We start from the raw sequence: 17,076 nt of genomic DNA, 5'->3' as shown, positions 1-17,076 counted from the left end.
CTCATCAGCAAACTATGAACTAACTGGAAGATCTGCAGGTTATCACACAAGCTCAGATGCAGCTCTTAGCTTCTGATGTGACAGATGTTGCTTATTTCTGTAATTATTGCTACAGCTTCTTGGGGACTAAGCAAACAAACCTGAAATTCTGCTATTTTTGTTTCAGGAAGGGAAGGTCTGTGCAATATCCATGAATTAAAACTACAAGACAAGATATTGTTTTCCCATGAGAGTAAATGTTGAAGACAAATGACTAGACAGTCACCTCATCAACTATGACAGTTTGTTCCTAAACAGAGGCCATTTCTCTGCCCAGTACAATAGTCCGTAAAGCAACTGCCACACCTGCAGTCATTTCAGTCTCTTCAAAAATTTACGCTGAGTCTGCCCATCCAGATCTCTTAAATGTATATTAGTTTAATTTTTAATCTTGCAGCCCTTTGCAGCTGGAGCGCCTCAGCGGATGTGGGCTGAGGCAGCTGTTTCATGGCACAGTGCAGTATCACAGCACGTACTGGGATGGGGAAGGGGAGACAAGAAGCCAAATTCAGTTGCAGTTCTCCAGGATCTAGAAGCAGACAAACCAATTACTCAAATAGGGAATTGCCAAAGAATGTACAAAAAGCAGGGTCTGGCTACATCCTTAAGCAGTTCAGACTTTGATTCTGAAAGATCTTCTTATCCCCACACTGTGCTTGTTTACTTTAGTTCCTTGGTTGGTACCACAGCTAATTGTCCCAAATGTTTTATTTCTTACCATCCTCCAGCTTTCCCTAGAGCTTTGTCAGCCAAATGTCAACTGCATCTCATCTAGCTGAGATCAAGGTACTCCACAAACAAGCTCCTAATACAAACTTCTTACAGTGCATTTTCTGCAGAATGAGTTCACTTTGCTCCCAACTGAAAAAAAAAATTACTTTTCTGGTCTTTGCACCTCCTCCTAGTGCTTGTTTTTCACCAGCATTCATGCAATTGAATTTAACATCGGGGAACTGAGAATATATTATAAGAGCTGGAACATCAGTCTTAGCCCTTCTCCACTTGAGGACGACCATAGAAGCCGTTTAAATGAGCCAGACAAGAATCAAAACACACCCTTCAAACTAAGACTCATGTCCAGACATACAAGTATTTTATGAATGGGAAAAATATTAAACACAATGCTCAGACAGTAAATCTTGCTGTGGTTACATTTTTCTAAGAATGGTGTTCTAGGGAAGGTCTGTTTAGTGCCAAAAAAAGGAAGGAGGAGGAAAAAAATAAAAAAGATTAGATTTATGGTTATGTACAATTTCCCAGTAATGCTGCTTTGCTGCCTCTCTTGCAAGATTTCCCTGGTGCTGGCTTCACTAGGAAAGCAGGTAGCATGGGATTCAGGTACTTGGCCAATTAGGATATGAGGAAGACACCATCCAACTAACCTGGAGTCCTGAAGTCAGCTATAAGGCACAGAGTGAGTGCTAATGAATAAGCTCTTGCAGAATACTGAAACCGAATTCATAACTTTTTAACTATATACATAATCTTAGAATCACCAGGTTGGAAAAGACCTCTTGGATCATCGAGTTCAACCATTCCAATCTGCCACTAAACCACGTCCCTGAGCACCTCATTACCCACCTTTAAATACTTCCAGGGATGGGGACTCAACCACCTCTCTGGGCAGCCTATGCCAGTGACTGATGACCCTTTCTGTGAAAAACTGGGAAGAACTCAATTTAGTTAATTCATTGGAGGATTCAACAGCTACCTCCATATTGAAAAGCCTCCCATATCTGCAAGTCCTGGGAATGCACCAGCCTGTGGCCACCAGATGGCTTTGCCCCTGGCCAGCAGCAGGCATCTGAGCCTCCTGGTGGTTAGTGGAGACCCCAATTCTCAGGGACCTGAAAGGTCAAGCAGTGGCTGAACAATGTTAGGACACAAACATGTCAGCAGAGGGTTAAATCCTTCAGGATATAGCCCCCCCTTTTTTTTTTTTTTCTTGAATGAAAGCTGCTATTTGCAGCTACCCCAAATAAGGCTCAGGACCAAGAAGACCAGCTCTTGTAAGCCTCTCAGTAGAGGCTCCTCAACTCAGGAAAATGGAAAATAAATAGACCTATCTCTCCTTCTGCCCTGGAAACAGACAAAGAGAAAGAAAAATGTGTCTTTGCTAGCAGTCAAGAACCCACACTCCTGCTGAACTTTAGGTCATGGTCTACCTCACAAATGGAGCTTGGCAGGGAGGCTTGAGGTTTTAGGGTCTCCTTGTGCTGTGGGCTATAGTTGACATTCACTATTGGCTGTCTCACAACAGCTGAGGTGGATTTTGTTGCTTTTCACCAATCCTGTGTTGCTCCTAAAAACAAACGTGTTGAGTGTTCTGGAGAAATTATTATTTTTATTTTTAAATGCAGCTAGGGCCTTAACATTGTGACTGAATGCCAGCCTTCCCATGCAACTGTTCATACTCTCCCTTGCCCTCCCCCAGTAACAAAACACGCTATGTGCAATGAGCCACTTGCTCCCAGGAAGGTGATTCATTTCTAAGAGGCATATCTGTAAGGAAAAAAATGCTTTGAGGGTGTTGCTGTGGCTCTGTGTGACCTGCATTGGGGATGAAGTAGAAACCTCAACATTGCAGACATATCCCAGGGTTGCATTCACAAGGCACAGGGAAGCAGTGGGGGACGCAAGCACTTCTGTTGCTTCGTGTGAAAACAAACTCTAACAGCAATTACAGGAAAGGAGTAGGAAATTAATAAGGCAGGAAAGATTTTTCCAAATTGGTCACAAACCATTGGTTTATCCCTTGAAAAGCTCGGCTGACAAGGATTCTCTCATCCCTTTGTCCCCCTGTATCTTTCAATAATCATCCTTCTTCATGCAAATAGAGATGGAAAGGGGAGAACAGTGAAAGGTTAAAATGGAAGCAGGCTATCTTTCATCGACATGGTAATTTTGCTGCTTGGCTCAATGCCAAACGCTCACTGCAGCCACTAGCTGCCATTCCAACATGAGTGAAAGGATCTTTAATAAGAGTGTAAATAAAAGCCAGGCTGAGAAATGAGTTTTCCATCCCAGCAATCGCTGGCCTAACCTCTGCTGTAAATAGTCTCTCAGAGCAGCACAGATGGAGTACCAGCACCTGGGGATCAAGGCAATCTCTGTGCAGTGCAATTTAAACAGCTGGGTACAATTGAAACACGAATTAGCAGGGATAGATGGAGGGATTCCATTTTGTGTGCTAGGTAAAAACAAATAATTCAGTCCTTTTTCCCCCTTTTTTAAAAAAAAAAAGTGGTTGGGGGGAGAACTTTTGACATGATCTTGTGGGAGGTGCTCTTCACTGCAGCTGTTAGATTAATTTAACCATGAGAATTTCCCACAAGGCGCTGTAAAAACAGAGCCCTAATTTATGATCATTGATTTAACAGCTTGAAAGTGATTTATCTGACCTCGGTAAAGATAGCGAGGACACCAGAAGAATGATCGGTCATTCTGGGCTTTGTGTGGCTGTGATTGGCCTTATTAATTTAGAGCAGAAGGTCTGTTTCAATGTCTTACTGAGACAGTCAAAGGCAGTTGGCAACTGAACCATTTTAAATACTTTTTTTTTTCAAGCATTACTAATGCTGCTAAGTACTAAGAATTTATTCCACATGGAAAAGATCCTCATTAGTTAAGAAATGGTAAGGCTTCATTTAGAACTGCACAGAAACAGACGCCCGGTCTTGGATTTGCAAGTTGTTTTTTCTTAATTTTTTTTTTTTTGCTGTTATTGGGAATATAAAGCACACTGTGAAATAGAATTGTTAAGCATTACAGTAAATCAGAAATAGTTTTGGAAGAGAGAAAAAATTTGGCACAAGGGCTTAATGGCTCTTGCTCTTTTTAAGAGTAGATTTCGGAAACACCTAAATCCTTCACATACTATTTTTATCATTCAGTCCTCTTTATGGAACTTATAGGGCAAAACTGCTGATGAGTAAATGCATCTAGGTTTTGTTTCAAAAGAATATTTAAAATGAGTGTAGCATCCTCTACTGAAATGTCACAACTGAGTGATGCAATTTCTTCACACAAATAAGAGGAGAAAGGATGAAAGGCAAAGGGAAAGGTGAGTGCTCTCTCCAGAAAGAACAACTGCTTTTAAGAAGAGCGTGAAATGAAACACGGATACTTTAGAAGTTTACCTACAATGGAAAATTTGGATACAGAATAAATTGTGTTTGCACAAGCATGTGCACATGCACAAAATCATATAGGAGATGCCAATACTACTTCTTGTATTTAGAGCATTAACCAGGAAAATGGGCTGGAAACAGCTGAGTACCAATTTATCTTGCCACCTGGACTGACGCGTGGTTGGGTTAAATGTCACTGATTTGGATAGTTCTGCATTTCATTCACCGCTGGATTATGCCCAGCTTTAAAGCCCATCTACAAGGATCTCAGTAATTGTCTTGCCACTTTTCAAGGTGGGAGACAAATGCTGCAGGCTTTTATCCATGGGGGCTGAACGCTTACAGTCATTTTGCTATCCTGATGAAATGCTATCTCACCTGAACGTAAGGTAGTCCATTTAATCTCCGTGCAACAAGGAGGAAAAGCAGAAAATGATATTTTAGCCCTCCAAAATATGAAATAAGACGTTATTTCAAAAAGTGAAAAGACAATATAAGACAATAGAATAAATTATGACATACGTACAAAAACTCCGACAAAATCTCATACATGTTGTCAAGAGATTGAAGAATAAATGAACAGCTCTCTATCTCACTAAAAGGTTTGGAGGGCCAATGGTAACTATAAAAACAACCCAAAACCCCACACCAATAAAGCTGAAGCCCACATCATGCACCTAAAGAATACAAAAAGCTGTATGTCAGTCTGTACATCTTCTTGCCATCATCATGTGTTGCCATCAGCCTTGTGTCATTCTCAACAGCACACTATAGAGACATCAGAAGAATCTGATAATCTACGTGCAGTATTACTTTGCTTAAATTCATATTTTGGGGGAAAGAATACTCAATAAAGGTGAGTAGCACACTAGAATGTTTCTGTTTTAACAGATGACAAGAGTCTCCTAAATAAATAAAACAAAGCTGCTTCTTCAGAATACTGACCTGCATACCAACAAAACTTTGTTCCTCCCAAAACACTATAAGATATTTCTTCCCACTTAAAGCCCATTCTGGAGGGGTTCAGATCTCATTCTGGGAAAATACAAATAAGCATCCTCAACAGCATGGATGCAACAGCCACTTCTAAAGCAAATGGATCACCTTTTTTTTTTCAATCCCTCAATTTACCACTGACTTCCTTCTAACACCTTACACTACTACATACATAAGTGTAAATGAGTCTTACAAGCTAGTTTAAAAGTACAACTGTTTTTTTTATAATCAAAGGAACAACAACCTAAAAGACATTTTCTTTTAGGGGCTATATTCCTCTCAACATCCTGGAATATTTTTCATCTCAGAATTCTCTTAAACCACTAAACCATTCCTAAGGATGGTTTAATTAGCATCTCAGTGTCCAGACTATGTGACTTGTTTACTGCTGAAGAACCAGCAGTTCAGAACTAGAATATATAGAATGACATTTAGCTACTTTGGTTTTATTTTTTAAAAGAAAAGGTTCAGTTACTATGTTTGCAAAAATATTCCTGCTTTAGCAAGAGCCACAGAGACCATTTGACATGACTGAAACTTTGAAATGAATTCTAATAACTGCCAAGCCCTATGAGGTGATATTTTACACATCGTCACCCTCCATTTCTTTGAACTTCTAAGAATCATTTGCATGTAAAGGTGTCTTTAATGTCTACAAAAGCCACCTGCAGACAAAGACACTAAAGTGCCAAAGAGTCTACCATTAAAACAAGGAAAGAGACAGTCCCTTCGTCTGCTGCCGTATTGCCCTTCCTAGCTCTGGATCCACTCACAACCCTCCTACTCCCGTTTATGGAGTACTGGCTCCCAACAACAAAGAGCAGAAGCAGGCTTCCTCTGAAAAACACTAGAAGGAAATCATTGACTGCCCAAGGCTGCGATTAAAGCTACTTTTAGATATTTACATACAAAACACAACAAAAAATCTTGTTGCAAGTCTCTTAAGTATGCCCATAGCTTAAGACAGGACACTGCTTGGGGGTTTGCTAGGCTCAAATTACATGGTGCGACGACGAAAAACCCAGTTCTGCCCTAGGAGTTGAATGAAAAGCCCAGTTCTACCCTTGGAGTTGAAAGTTCTGTGAGTGCCTCTCCACAACACTCTAGTCAAAATGCTACACATCTTACAGCAAAGTATAATGTCCACATAAGCTCATAAAATGCATGTGAGAAAATCATAAGCTAAAAGTACTGCATTTATATAGGACTGCAGGCACAAGGAGGTGTTTGGAGTGAAGTCAGTGCCTGTGAAAAGTGGAGTGTGTGCTCAATGGCTCCTACAGCTGCAGGAACACGAGCTGTGTCACCTTCCCACACAACACTGCAGCAGCACAGGCAGAGGGACAAGCAAATACCACTGTGGGAGACCAGCCACCACTGTGAGTGATAGCAGCACCACAAGAAGAACCACATGAACTATGCAAACTCAAAACAAATCTGCCTGTTACAGCAGATCAGAGATGCTCTGCTCTATGTACCAAGCTCTAGAGCTATCTCCAACAGCTGAAATGAATGCTGTGTTCATATTTACTTCAATTTTATGAAAATCACTATAATAAAGCTTATTGAACTGACTTAAGACTGGGGGTGGGGAGTGTTTTTTTACCTTTTCAGAAGTTGTAACATTACTTGAGATCTTGAAAAAGGATGAGGACCACTAACCTACCCAGTCTGACCCAGTCCTCATAAAAAAAGCTGTTAATTATTAGTCAGGTGTACAGCACATCATTGCTTATAAATGCAGAGGTAAGAGAAAGCTTCAAAGTAGAGTCTTGAAGCTGTAGGACTGCAGTAAGGAAAGTAATTTGTGAACCTCAATTTTGCTTCCATGGGAGGTATCACAAAGACAATGGCAATTTTTTTCAACATTGAATGGCAATTTTTTCAACACTGAGTGATGCCATCAACAGATATTTGAGAAGAGGAGACACGAGGAGTTTTGCTGGAGAGAGTGTTTATAAGTAATCAGTTGCTACTGCACAAATATATGATATTGCAACAGAGAGAAAGCAGTACACAACTGGACAGGGACTATCACAGTAAGGGTCTGTGAGATAAAAGATGTATGATCAACTATATTTATCTTTAGGATGAAGGCAGTCAATCTACCTCATATGCAAAGCACCACCCTCTAGATTACAGCTATTACTTACAGGGTTTAAAAGTATTGCAGAATATATGCCTGAGTTATGCATAAAAGCAGTCTTTCAGATGGGAAGAAGGAAATAGATTGTTTACATGATACACATTCATGTAACAGAAAAAGGCTGAAAACTGTATTTCTTGCTTCCAGTCTACTTCCTACAGAAAGGAACTAATTGCTCGTTATCATCAGTGGTAAGTATAGTCAGAGCTACTTAACTTAAATTTCAGTCTTTAATGGAAACAGGCTTCATCTGTAATGTCATTCTACTGTTGTGGCATCCACAGTCATTTCTTGTGGCTAGCATTAGGCCACCTTCCATCATCCACATCAACAGGCAAAGGTAGACACGCAAGTTTTCAAGAAATTACTCAGAAGAGTAAAATCTCCCAAGTCAGAACTTCTACATAATTACCTTAAGTTCTTAAAATGACACTTAATGAAAGAACCACCATGAGATATCCTTGTTCTCACCATGTTATCTTTTTTTTACTGACAGCAGAATTTTTAGTTTTGAAAAGAGGCTGTGGTTATCACAGAATCATTCAGTATTGCTGAGAAACCCCATGCTAGTTTTTAGCATGCTTTATTTAGATACATTCAAGGGGGGAAGGGAGCAGAGCAGTAGCCCTTTAAAACCAGGACCAAGAATGATATGTGCAGGTATCCTATTAGTTCAGCAAAGCTCTTGAGCTTCGTATGTTTTCCTTACAACGCTTTTTCTATCTATCTTCACCGTGTTTTCTCTCCCATCAGACTAATTAAATTTGGAAAGTACAGAACAAAGAAACCAGGATTTGCTAGGAAATACAAGATCATAAAAAAAATAGTATTGCTATAATAGCAACATTTCTGAAACCAGGAGGTAAAATCCACCACCAGAATCTGGGGGACAACAGGGATAGAAATGGCAGAACAGCTGAAGAAGGTAACAGACATTTAAAGTGCAATCACAAACTCTTCATTTCATAGAATCATAGAATCACCAGGTTGGAAGAGACCCACCGAATCATTGAGTCCAGCCATTTTCATTCATTCCCACCACTGCATCACATCTACACTAGCATCACAGTAAGAGTTAAGTCAGATGTGTGGCTGTCATCTGACATTTCTAAACCGTGCCTTGAGAACATCAGTTCTGCTAGGCTGAAGTCCTATGAATGCCACCACCTGGTGCTGCTACATGGCAGGGGATGGGCAGCGTGAAGGATCTGAACTAGTCAGGCCTGGTTTCCTCTAGATTTGTGCCTAGAGGATGACTTCTGATACGGATTTAAAATAATTGTAAGAGTGAGCACTTACAGACCTTCAACTAGCAGTCTCTCTATCCAGCTGTCTAGATGAAGGCATATTTTTCTTCAGAAACTTAATATTTCTAAATTCTCTTCCTGTTGGTCAGATCTGGATGAAATGGCTAATGGATTGAAGATTCATAAGAAAAGATTAGCAGATGCACAATCACATAAACCTTGTTTTCTTAGAAAGTCAGGTTGAAAGTGTTCAGCTATAGCAAAGTAATTGTTAAAAAACCCCAAGTGAAGTTACCTTCTAAAGCAGAACAAACTTTTGAGAAAGAAAGAACAACAAAAGAGTGACTATGGATTTGATTCACCTTCCCTGTTTCAAGAGACATGGGGAAGGCTGAAATGTTTAAAAACTTCTAAGCTGCAACACTGTGTAACTGTGATTAACAAAAAGAAGTTGCCAAAAAGACAGGATCAAAAGAAACAGTTGGAGGATATCTAGATAAACATTTAAGAGCATACAATAGGAGTGGACTCTTGGAAACCCAGATTTTATTCCTTGCTGGTTTTACAACTGTCACACATAAACCTTCTCATAAGTTTAAAAAATGCTTTCTAAACACTAGTCTTTTTTTTTTTTTAATATTTTTTCCCCCTGATTCCAGAAATCTGCTAGGTTGACTATTGCACTTTGTCTGTCTTTCTCCATGCCATGTTCTGTGATAAGTCTTCATATCCTATGCCCTTTCTCCCTCTTTCTGTTCACATCGGCATGGATTGTATGTAAATACAGCTTTATCTCAACTTAATGGCCCCTGGCACGGGTCTAAGTTGAATCTCTGAAAGTATCCATAATACTAGCATGTCCATTAAGAAATATTCTCTTTCTGTACTGTTCTCAGTGATCCATTAATCTTAGCAGCAGCTCGAGTCATATGTTGGTCGTCACACCTTTGCCCTTCCTTCTGCAGGAAATGGGAAATTTCCATTGAAATTTCAAGGAAATATGTACACTTCTGTTCACTGTATCATTCAAGTTTTCAGATCCAAATCTGTAATTTTTTTTTTCAGCAAACATACTTCTGGATGCATTTTAATGACAGTCTCCCCATTTTTCTTCAGAAGGAAGTACCAGTTACACACGTCCTCTTTCTGATACTAACTACATCCTCCTTAGATTTCCCATCTTCTCTTTCTTCTGTTGCTAGACCATTCTGTCACCTGTTCTCTTTCACAGCACATTTCTCATGTACGCTGTTCCTTGGGCACCAGACACTACCATCAAAATTTTTCCTCTTTTCTGCTGATGCTGCCTTCTGTCCTCTACTCATCTGCTACTTCATTTTCTCCTGCTTTCTCTCTTTTCTCTCCTTCAGTAAAGGAAGCTTGTTCTACAACTTTATTTTTCCTTCACTAGCCAATCTTGTCAATTTGAATTGTGCATCAGTTATTCAAAAGGTCACTTCCACTATTTGCTTGTCTTTTTTTCAAAGTGTTCTATTTTGGTAAATACCTACAAAAAGTCACCCATCTAATCTTCTTCTCCTTCACTCCCATTTCACTGTTGTCTTCAAGAATCCATCTAAACTTATGTTGTTGTCACAAGTTTTAGCTAGAATTTCTCTTAGAAAGAAATCTGTGCTTATAGAGAATTAAAGGAAAGAAATAGCAATATTTAAATGGAATTATCCACCATTATTTCTACATAATCAGGTTAGCTGAGGTAAGAGAGCTTTGGGAAATGGCAAATACATAAACTATTTCAAAATGAATGTATAAGAGCTTACAGTTCATATTTATCATTAAATACAAAGCTTACTGCCCAAATTTCAAGCACCAGTAGGACAATAATTATGCAGAATGTCAACTTGATCATCAGAACTCAAGTGCAAATGACTAAACTTGTTTTCTGTGATAGGGAAATAAACTTAATGGAGAAGAGAAATAAAGTGGTGATAGTATTAACTGGAAGAAGATCTAGAAATGTGTTCTACTAGAATCCATTCCTGCAACACCACACTTCTCTATGTATTCATTAATAATTGTAGAGTAGTGTAGGGAAATTAAGATTCTTACCAGCATTATTTGAAATGAAAAAGAGCAAAAGTCTTGTCAATACAAATTCAATATGTTGATAAATAAAGAAGTCAGCTGAAGTAAACAAAAGCTTTGGGAGAGATGCGAAGTAGTACTGACAGGAAGAAATAACCAAATTCAGAAAAGGAGGAAGGGGTTAAGTTATAGGAACACTGAATCAGGAGATATATTTCATGTTCATTACACAGTAAGGTAATACTGTTCCAACAAAAATAAAACCCATGTATTTTATGCAAGACAAATGAGGTCATTAGTTTATGTTTGAAACTGGTCTGATTTCAGTCACAGACCTAGGATTCTCTTTACTACAGCGCATTTTTGAAAAAGCTAATGAAAACGGTCACACGGGAATGGTCATAATAATTTTATAAAATGGAAAATAAGATCCATCAGACAAAGTTGTGAAAAAGTGCCCAAATAGATGCATTCATTTTAAGAAAATTATTTTCCACATGTACGTAAAGATCTGCCCGTTTTTCAAACTGCATAATACCTTGAAGGAGAATGGAAGTTACTTTATAAATCCAAGAAGAGAAAATAGCGAAAAAATGGAAACTCAATTAAAAAGTGGAAAAATTGCTAGAGTAAATGATCATATTTTCATCTTACATTTGTGCAACTATTAAAGACTTGCTTATTTATATACTTTATATAAAAAGAAGCATGTTCTTTCATGAGGTGGTATTCGTACGCTATCAAGTCCATAATTTGCAAATACCAATGTAAATGCGACGATTCACAACCCACCCTGCAGACTGTCTAATTCCAGTTATAATGGATAAAAAAAGGGGGAAGTGAGAGGGGGAGAAAATCTAACCACACGCCTGCTTTTCAAGCAGTTGCTTCTTTTGTTTGTGTAGTTACCATGCACAAGCATCTCTGATAACCTCAGGTATCACAGTGAGGCAGAGAGCTTGTTTGCTTCTTTATCTTGTTTCCTGTAAGTTTTAAGACAAGTAGAGCTTTACAGGCTCTTGCTAGAAATACAAAGGCAGCTAAACAACTTGTGTTACACAGTGATGCACCTGAACTACAAACAGGAAACCGTGTTCTGGGTCAGGTTCAGTATCAGGATTGTTTTAAAGCAGCGCCTAACAATACAGCCATTGCACCAGCCTGTGGTGTAGGTGACAATACTGTGGCAGGTGGCTGCAGTCTCCTCAAACGGGTATTTATAGACTCAATAGAAGAGGTTAGTCATTTTTGGCATAGCTTCAAATTACTTCTTCCAAACCCCCAGATTCATTTGTGTACCATCTTGTTCAAGTCCTAGTTTTCTCACTAATTCCCCAAGTTCACTTGGGGCAGCTGAAAAATCTCAGGCCGTGTTTCCCGAAAAAAATCTGTAAATGGCTCCTTTCAAGTGTTGAACAAGGCAGAGATTAAGTTCAGCTGGCTATGATGCAGTAGACCACAGAGGAGTGTCCTTGGCACTAACTTAAGAGAAAAATCTGTTGGCACAGGCACAGATGCTTAAAAATGCATATATCATCCATGTAGAAAATAATGAGGAAACTAAGGAAATTAGCCTTTATCACGGCTCTTCTTGGTTTTTTTTGGTTTGTTTTTTTTTTTTGTTAAGCAAATCATAATGTAGACTGATCTGATGGCCAATGTTAAGTGATAGTTTCCTCCTGTAACAGTAGCTCAAATGCTATAAACGGAGCATATGAGCTGCATTACTTCAAAAGGATACTGACCATACCCAGCAGTGGATCCAGCAATTCCCCAGTTGCCTTCTACAGCCAGAAAAGGCTTAGGTGGAAATGCACACTGTTGAATGAAGAGTGTCTCTAACGCTTTCAGTAATTTGGAAAAAAAAAAAACCTGCTGGAATTAATGCAAGAATTAACTAAAAAAGAAAAAATGTTTGACACAATAACTTTTGGTTGTGGTGGTGGTGGTTGGTTTTTTGAAACCAAAGTTTAAAAATTAAACAAAACCCTTTGCAGTAGCCGTACTTGAATAAGCACCCAAAGAGATGCAATGCACTATTCACACCCAAAGCCAGTGATGATAGCAAAGGAAGCTAAGCTTCAGTGAAAGCAAAAGAAGTGTTCTGTTCCAGTCATTCCTAACACTAAAATGATCGTAATCCACTTGCAAACCAGTACCACTGCTTAGCAAGTGTTTTTTTTCTTATAGCATATAAACTTTGCATTTATAAGAAATAAGTGTTTTTAAACTATAATAAACAATGCAATATTAGACTAAGTATTTGACAATGACTACTTAAAAAAAAAACCCAAAAAACAAACCAAAAAAAAACAAAACCAAAAAAACCCCCTCACCTACCTACAGCCCTTTTCTTTCAAGGTCACAACACAGCACCTCCTGAGTCTGTTCCCACTCCAACACAAAAGGCAAGGCAAAAAGACCTGCAGGGTTGTTGTGTAAAAAAGCAGAGGAAGGGTGCCTTTCAGCAACAGCCACTTCTCCTCATCCTCTCCAGGCCACTACAGCAGTAGCTGTCTAAACTTTTGAGTAAATTTGCAGCAACAGGCCAAGCGTTGGGCGTAGTGGGTTTCACTCACTACCACTCTACTAGGATGAGCCAATCTGGCTTTTGGTGACAGGCAGAGCAAATGAGTTGAGCAGCTGCTCAAGGAAGAAAATACCTATCTCTGTACAGGTTAGGATGGACAAATGTTGCTACAGCTAGAAGGAAAGGAAACCAAAGGACCTGGGCTTCTTCAGATAAAGCTGTGGCTGGGTGGTGTTGCCACTGAGAGGGCAGAAGGCTGCCCAGATGCAGGGAATGAAGACAGGACCCAGAAGTGAATTTTGTGGTTGAACTGTTCTGGGCATGTCCCATGACCAACACATCTGTCAGATGTGTTAAGAATACCTTCAGAAGAGTTACATCCAGCGGAAAGGATGACACTAAAGATGACTCGCTATGGTCAGAAAGAAGGCCAAAAGAATGTCCCTAAGCTAGAGGTAGACATGTGCCTTGTGAAACAGAACCAGGAATAGAGGCTTGTGTGGTTTCTAGGAACGGTGAAGGCAGCAGGATACGAAGCCAAGGAAACACTAGTTGAACGCGTGCAATAAATGTATCTCACAGAACTGTGCATTGTTAATAGAGGAAGGAAAACGCTGACTTTGAATTTTCAGTTAATAGCTATAGACACTACAGAGAGAGAACCGTTACCATGGTCATGGTCCTTTTGGACTCAGTGGAGCTGAGGAATTTAAGTACAGTAAGGACTGCAGAATTACTGACTCCTAAGAGAGATCCAGGGCCTACTGCACCAAGTAAAAAAGGACTGACTGTTCCAATGACCCAGATTTGAATCCTGCTTTGAACTCACTGCAGAAGCATAGCCATTGAGTAGATATGGAGTTTGATGCTGAAGACAGCCATTCCCAGGTACCGTTTTGGCCCAGCAGTACCTCTGTCATCACTTGCTCTGTATATTTGCCATATAATTTTTTCAAATATCAAACATCAAACATGGATCAGTGTGTGTGGTTTAAAGAGACAGTTGTAAGACATATAGCATGTTTCAATTCTACCACTTTCCCCCATCAACTATTCAAATGTTTTATTACTCCTAGCACACAAACTATAGAAGTTAATGGCATAAAAGACAACTGCATCTTCTGTGCCTCTATGTATTATTAAAAGCTCCCCACAATCACTTTGCCATATGTAAGTGCTGAGTTACCTTCCATTCTTTTCTTTGATCTGCTGAACACATATATAGCTTGCGTCTTGAGACTTTTTCCCCAAACACTTTGTTCTTTGAATTCTCTCCAGTAGTCCCATTTTCTTTCTGAATTAAGATGACCAGTCCATCAATATACAATGATCAAGTGCTGTATGAAGGGAAGATCGCTTCAGCTTAACAGCTTTCTTTCTGTATACTGGAGTACAGTAGCAGAAGTCTACTTCAGGAGGACTACAATTGACATCACTCCCTCTTCTAAATCTTTGCTTAATGAGATGTAGTCCCTGCATTGACTACCTTGGTCCATGTATACTGCCAAAATCAGTACTAAGCAGTTAACATGATGCTATCTTGTACCGTATTAAATGTCAGGGTTACAAGCCCAGCAGTCTCATCCTGTTTAATCCTGTCACAGATAACCATACTAGAAACATGTAAGCCCTTTATAAAGAATGTGGAGGAGGCAGTAGCAAACCCTACCCCATTAAATAATTGGAAGGGTAACTTAAATCTTCAGTTGTATCCTTTTCCCACTATTTTAGATACGCGTTATATAGAACAGAAAAAAAATGTTCCAGTTTTGACAGTCTAGAGAAACCAAAAGCATTAATGGTGTTTCTAGGGGTGGGAAAACAAATTGAAATAGCCAAGAGATTCATGTCATGAAGCTGAAAGGGAGGTACAAACATTTAACAAACACGAAAGGGAGGAAAAAACTCGCATGTTAAACAAACAAGAAGACATAATTTGGGCCTGCTAAGTTCCTCCATATCAGCCACCACTTATGAGAAAATAAGTGTAATACTTCAGTCACATCAAGCTCAGCCAAAACTACTATCACATCAAACCCACCAGTTTTTACCTGGCCACAGGGTTGCAGAAAACAAGCTTTTTAAACACAACCTGATTAGCATAATGGCACAGATCAGATGACTAGAGAAAAAAAGAGGAAGAAAATTAGGTACAAAGGGGCAATCAAAAGTACCCAAGCTTTGTTATTTTGGGTAATGGTTGAGACTAGAGCAGAGTCAGCAAAGACGGTAAAATCACCTCAGTCCTTGCTGCCTTTGCTCAGCCTGAGGACTTTGTTATTCCATTGCATCATGATTGAACACAGAAGTCTGTAAGTATGGTGACCCACACTTGTGTTGACTTTGCAGATAAAAGCTGTACATCTTTTTATTCAATGAATTCCAAGGGAGGTGAAGAGAGGGGAAGCTCGCCTCTTGTACCACCTAGGTTTAATTTTCAAAACATTGGGTCCACTGCTATCGTTTTCCTGTCAAACACTCCTATTATACATCAGATATAATCTCCTGAACGTTCTTTAAACCAGTAGGAATTTTTGACTGAATTAATTCTATTTTTATGTTTTTCCCTGACGTTTACAAATAATTTTATATAACAGCCCAAGAGTTGCCATCTGTTACCTCAAACTACTTTTAGGTCTCTATACAACACATCCTGCGGATGTAGCCTACTTTTTTTGCTAGTAGATATGGTACTTCATGATTGACAGTATTAAATATATTGGACTGTGACTAATAAAACATTTTGGATTGCCTTCTAACAGTAAATGTTTCACATGTAATGTCCTATCAATCACCGTGGCATCTGTAGCTATCATTACGGACAGTATTTCACTTTCTTTAGCATGGATAACTGGAGTGAACAATAATGATATCCATATAAAAAACTGCAAATTTTGGCCTTGGGATACATGTGCCAGGCAGGGAAACCACCCCACACATGCCTCAGTTCCAGTGGTTCAGTCTCTCTGCCTCTGCTGATTCTCCTGAAGGTGTGCCCTGGTGCTCCACAGCTGCCTGCAACCTTTCCTGACACACATGTCAACAGGAGGCTGTGGAGGGTACCACAAAGACCTCAGAATTACCATGAAGAATTTTCTGGGCAAATGGCAAGTCTGGCCTTGGCAAGAGCTGACCACAGCCATCTGGCCAGGCTTACACATCATCATCTTGACCACCTGAGCCACCTGCATTAGGGCTTTCTGAAGCAGAAGGTTATAATGGCACCTGGACTGTTTGTGTGATGTCTCCAGATTCATATTCAGCCACCTGCTGCTCATATGGTCACTGCTGGGTGTTGTCAGGAGACATGTGATAGCCTAAACACCACTGTGATGTTATTACAACAGCAGGGCCATAGATAGTGCAGGGTTGAGGAAGGGAGGAGAGAACATATTTCTTAAGTATTTAAGGATCTCTGATCCCACTAGACCTTGCACTGATCGTTTTATTTAGGTTCTGATTAGTAAAACTACTGTTTACCTTGCACTTTGTTGCCCTTTAGACCATTTTTACTTTTTAACCATTAAAAAAGGATTCATAAACTTAAGCACTTGCTTCCTCTGCCATCCTTCCCTATTTTCTTTTCAAATCTAGCCTATGACCGTGTACTAAATTAGCAAAGACAGCAGCTGGATACAGGATGCATAACAGACCATGTACAACACAAGGGACTATCATGACTAGCAAGCAATCTTTCAGGCACCAGAAAGATGACAGACATTCATAAGGATGGGGAGTAGCGAAAAAGCTAGGTCACAAGAGAGGGAAGAAGCCTGAGGGACCAGGAAAATAACGGCATTGTAGCTTGCAGACTGGCACACCTATAAACATTTAATGTGTATAATAGTGCTAGCTCTCATATTGTACATTTGTATGTACCATTTCAAACCTACAAGGTCTGAAAGGTAGGTCTGAAATGATATGCACAAATGCCTAGACATG

At 39.5% G+C, this 17,076-nt stretch overlaps 1 protein-coding gene across 1 annotated transcript in view; it reads right to left on the bottom strand.

Annotated features, from left to right (window-relative positions):
• Window positions 1-5,177: 5,177 nt before the first annotated feature.
• The window catches only part of MON2 (MON2 homolog, regulator of endosome-to-Golgi trafficking), a 101,110-nt gene continuing 89,211 nt past the window's right edge, over window positions 5,178-17,076 (bottom strand). Inside the window, exon 35 of the mRNA XM_069852369.1 lies at window positions 5,178-5,204. Within this exon, the coding sequence (XP_069708470.1) occupies window positions 5,193-5,204 (12 nt within the window). The 3' untranslated portion in view covers window positions 5,178-5,192. The remainder of the gene's footprint in view (window positions 5,205-17,076) is intronic.

The sequence above is a fragment of the Phaenicophaeus curvirostris genome, chromosome 1 (genome assembly GCF_032191515.1).
Source record: "Phaenicophaeus curvirostris isolate KB17595 chromosome 1, BPBGC_Pcur_1.0, whole genome shotgun sequence".
Taxonomy (NCBI): Eukaryota; Metazoa; Chordata; class Aves; order Cuculiformes; family Cuculidae; genus Phaenicophaeus; species Phaenicophaeus curvirostris.
This window is presented reverse-complemented; position numbering and strand designations above follow the sequence as displayed.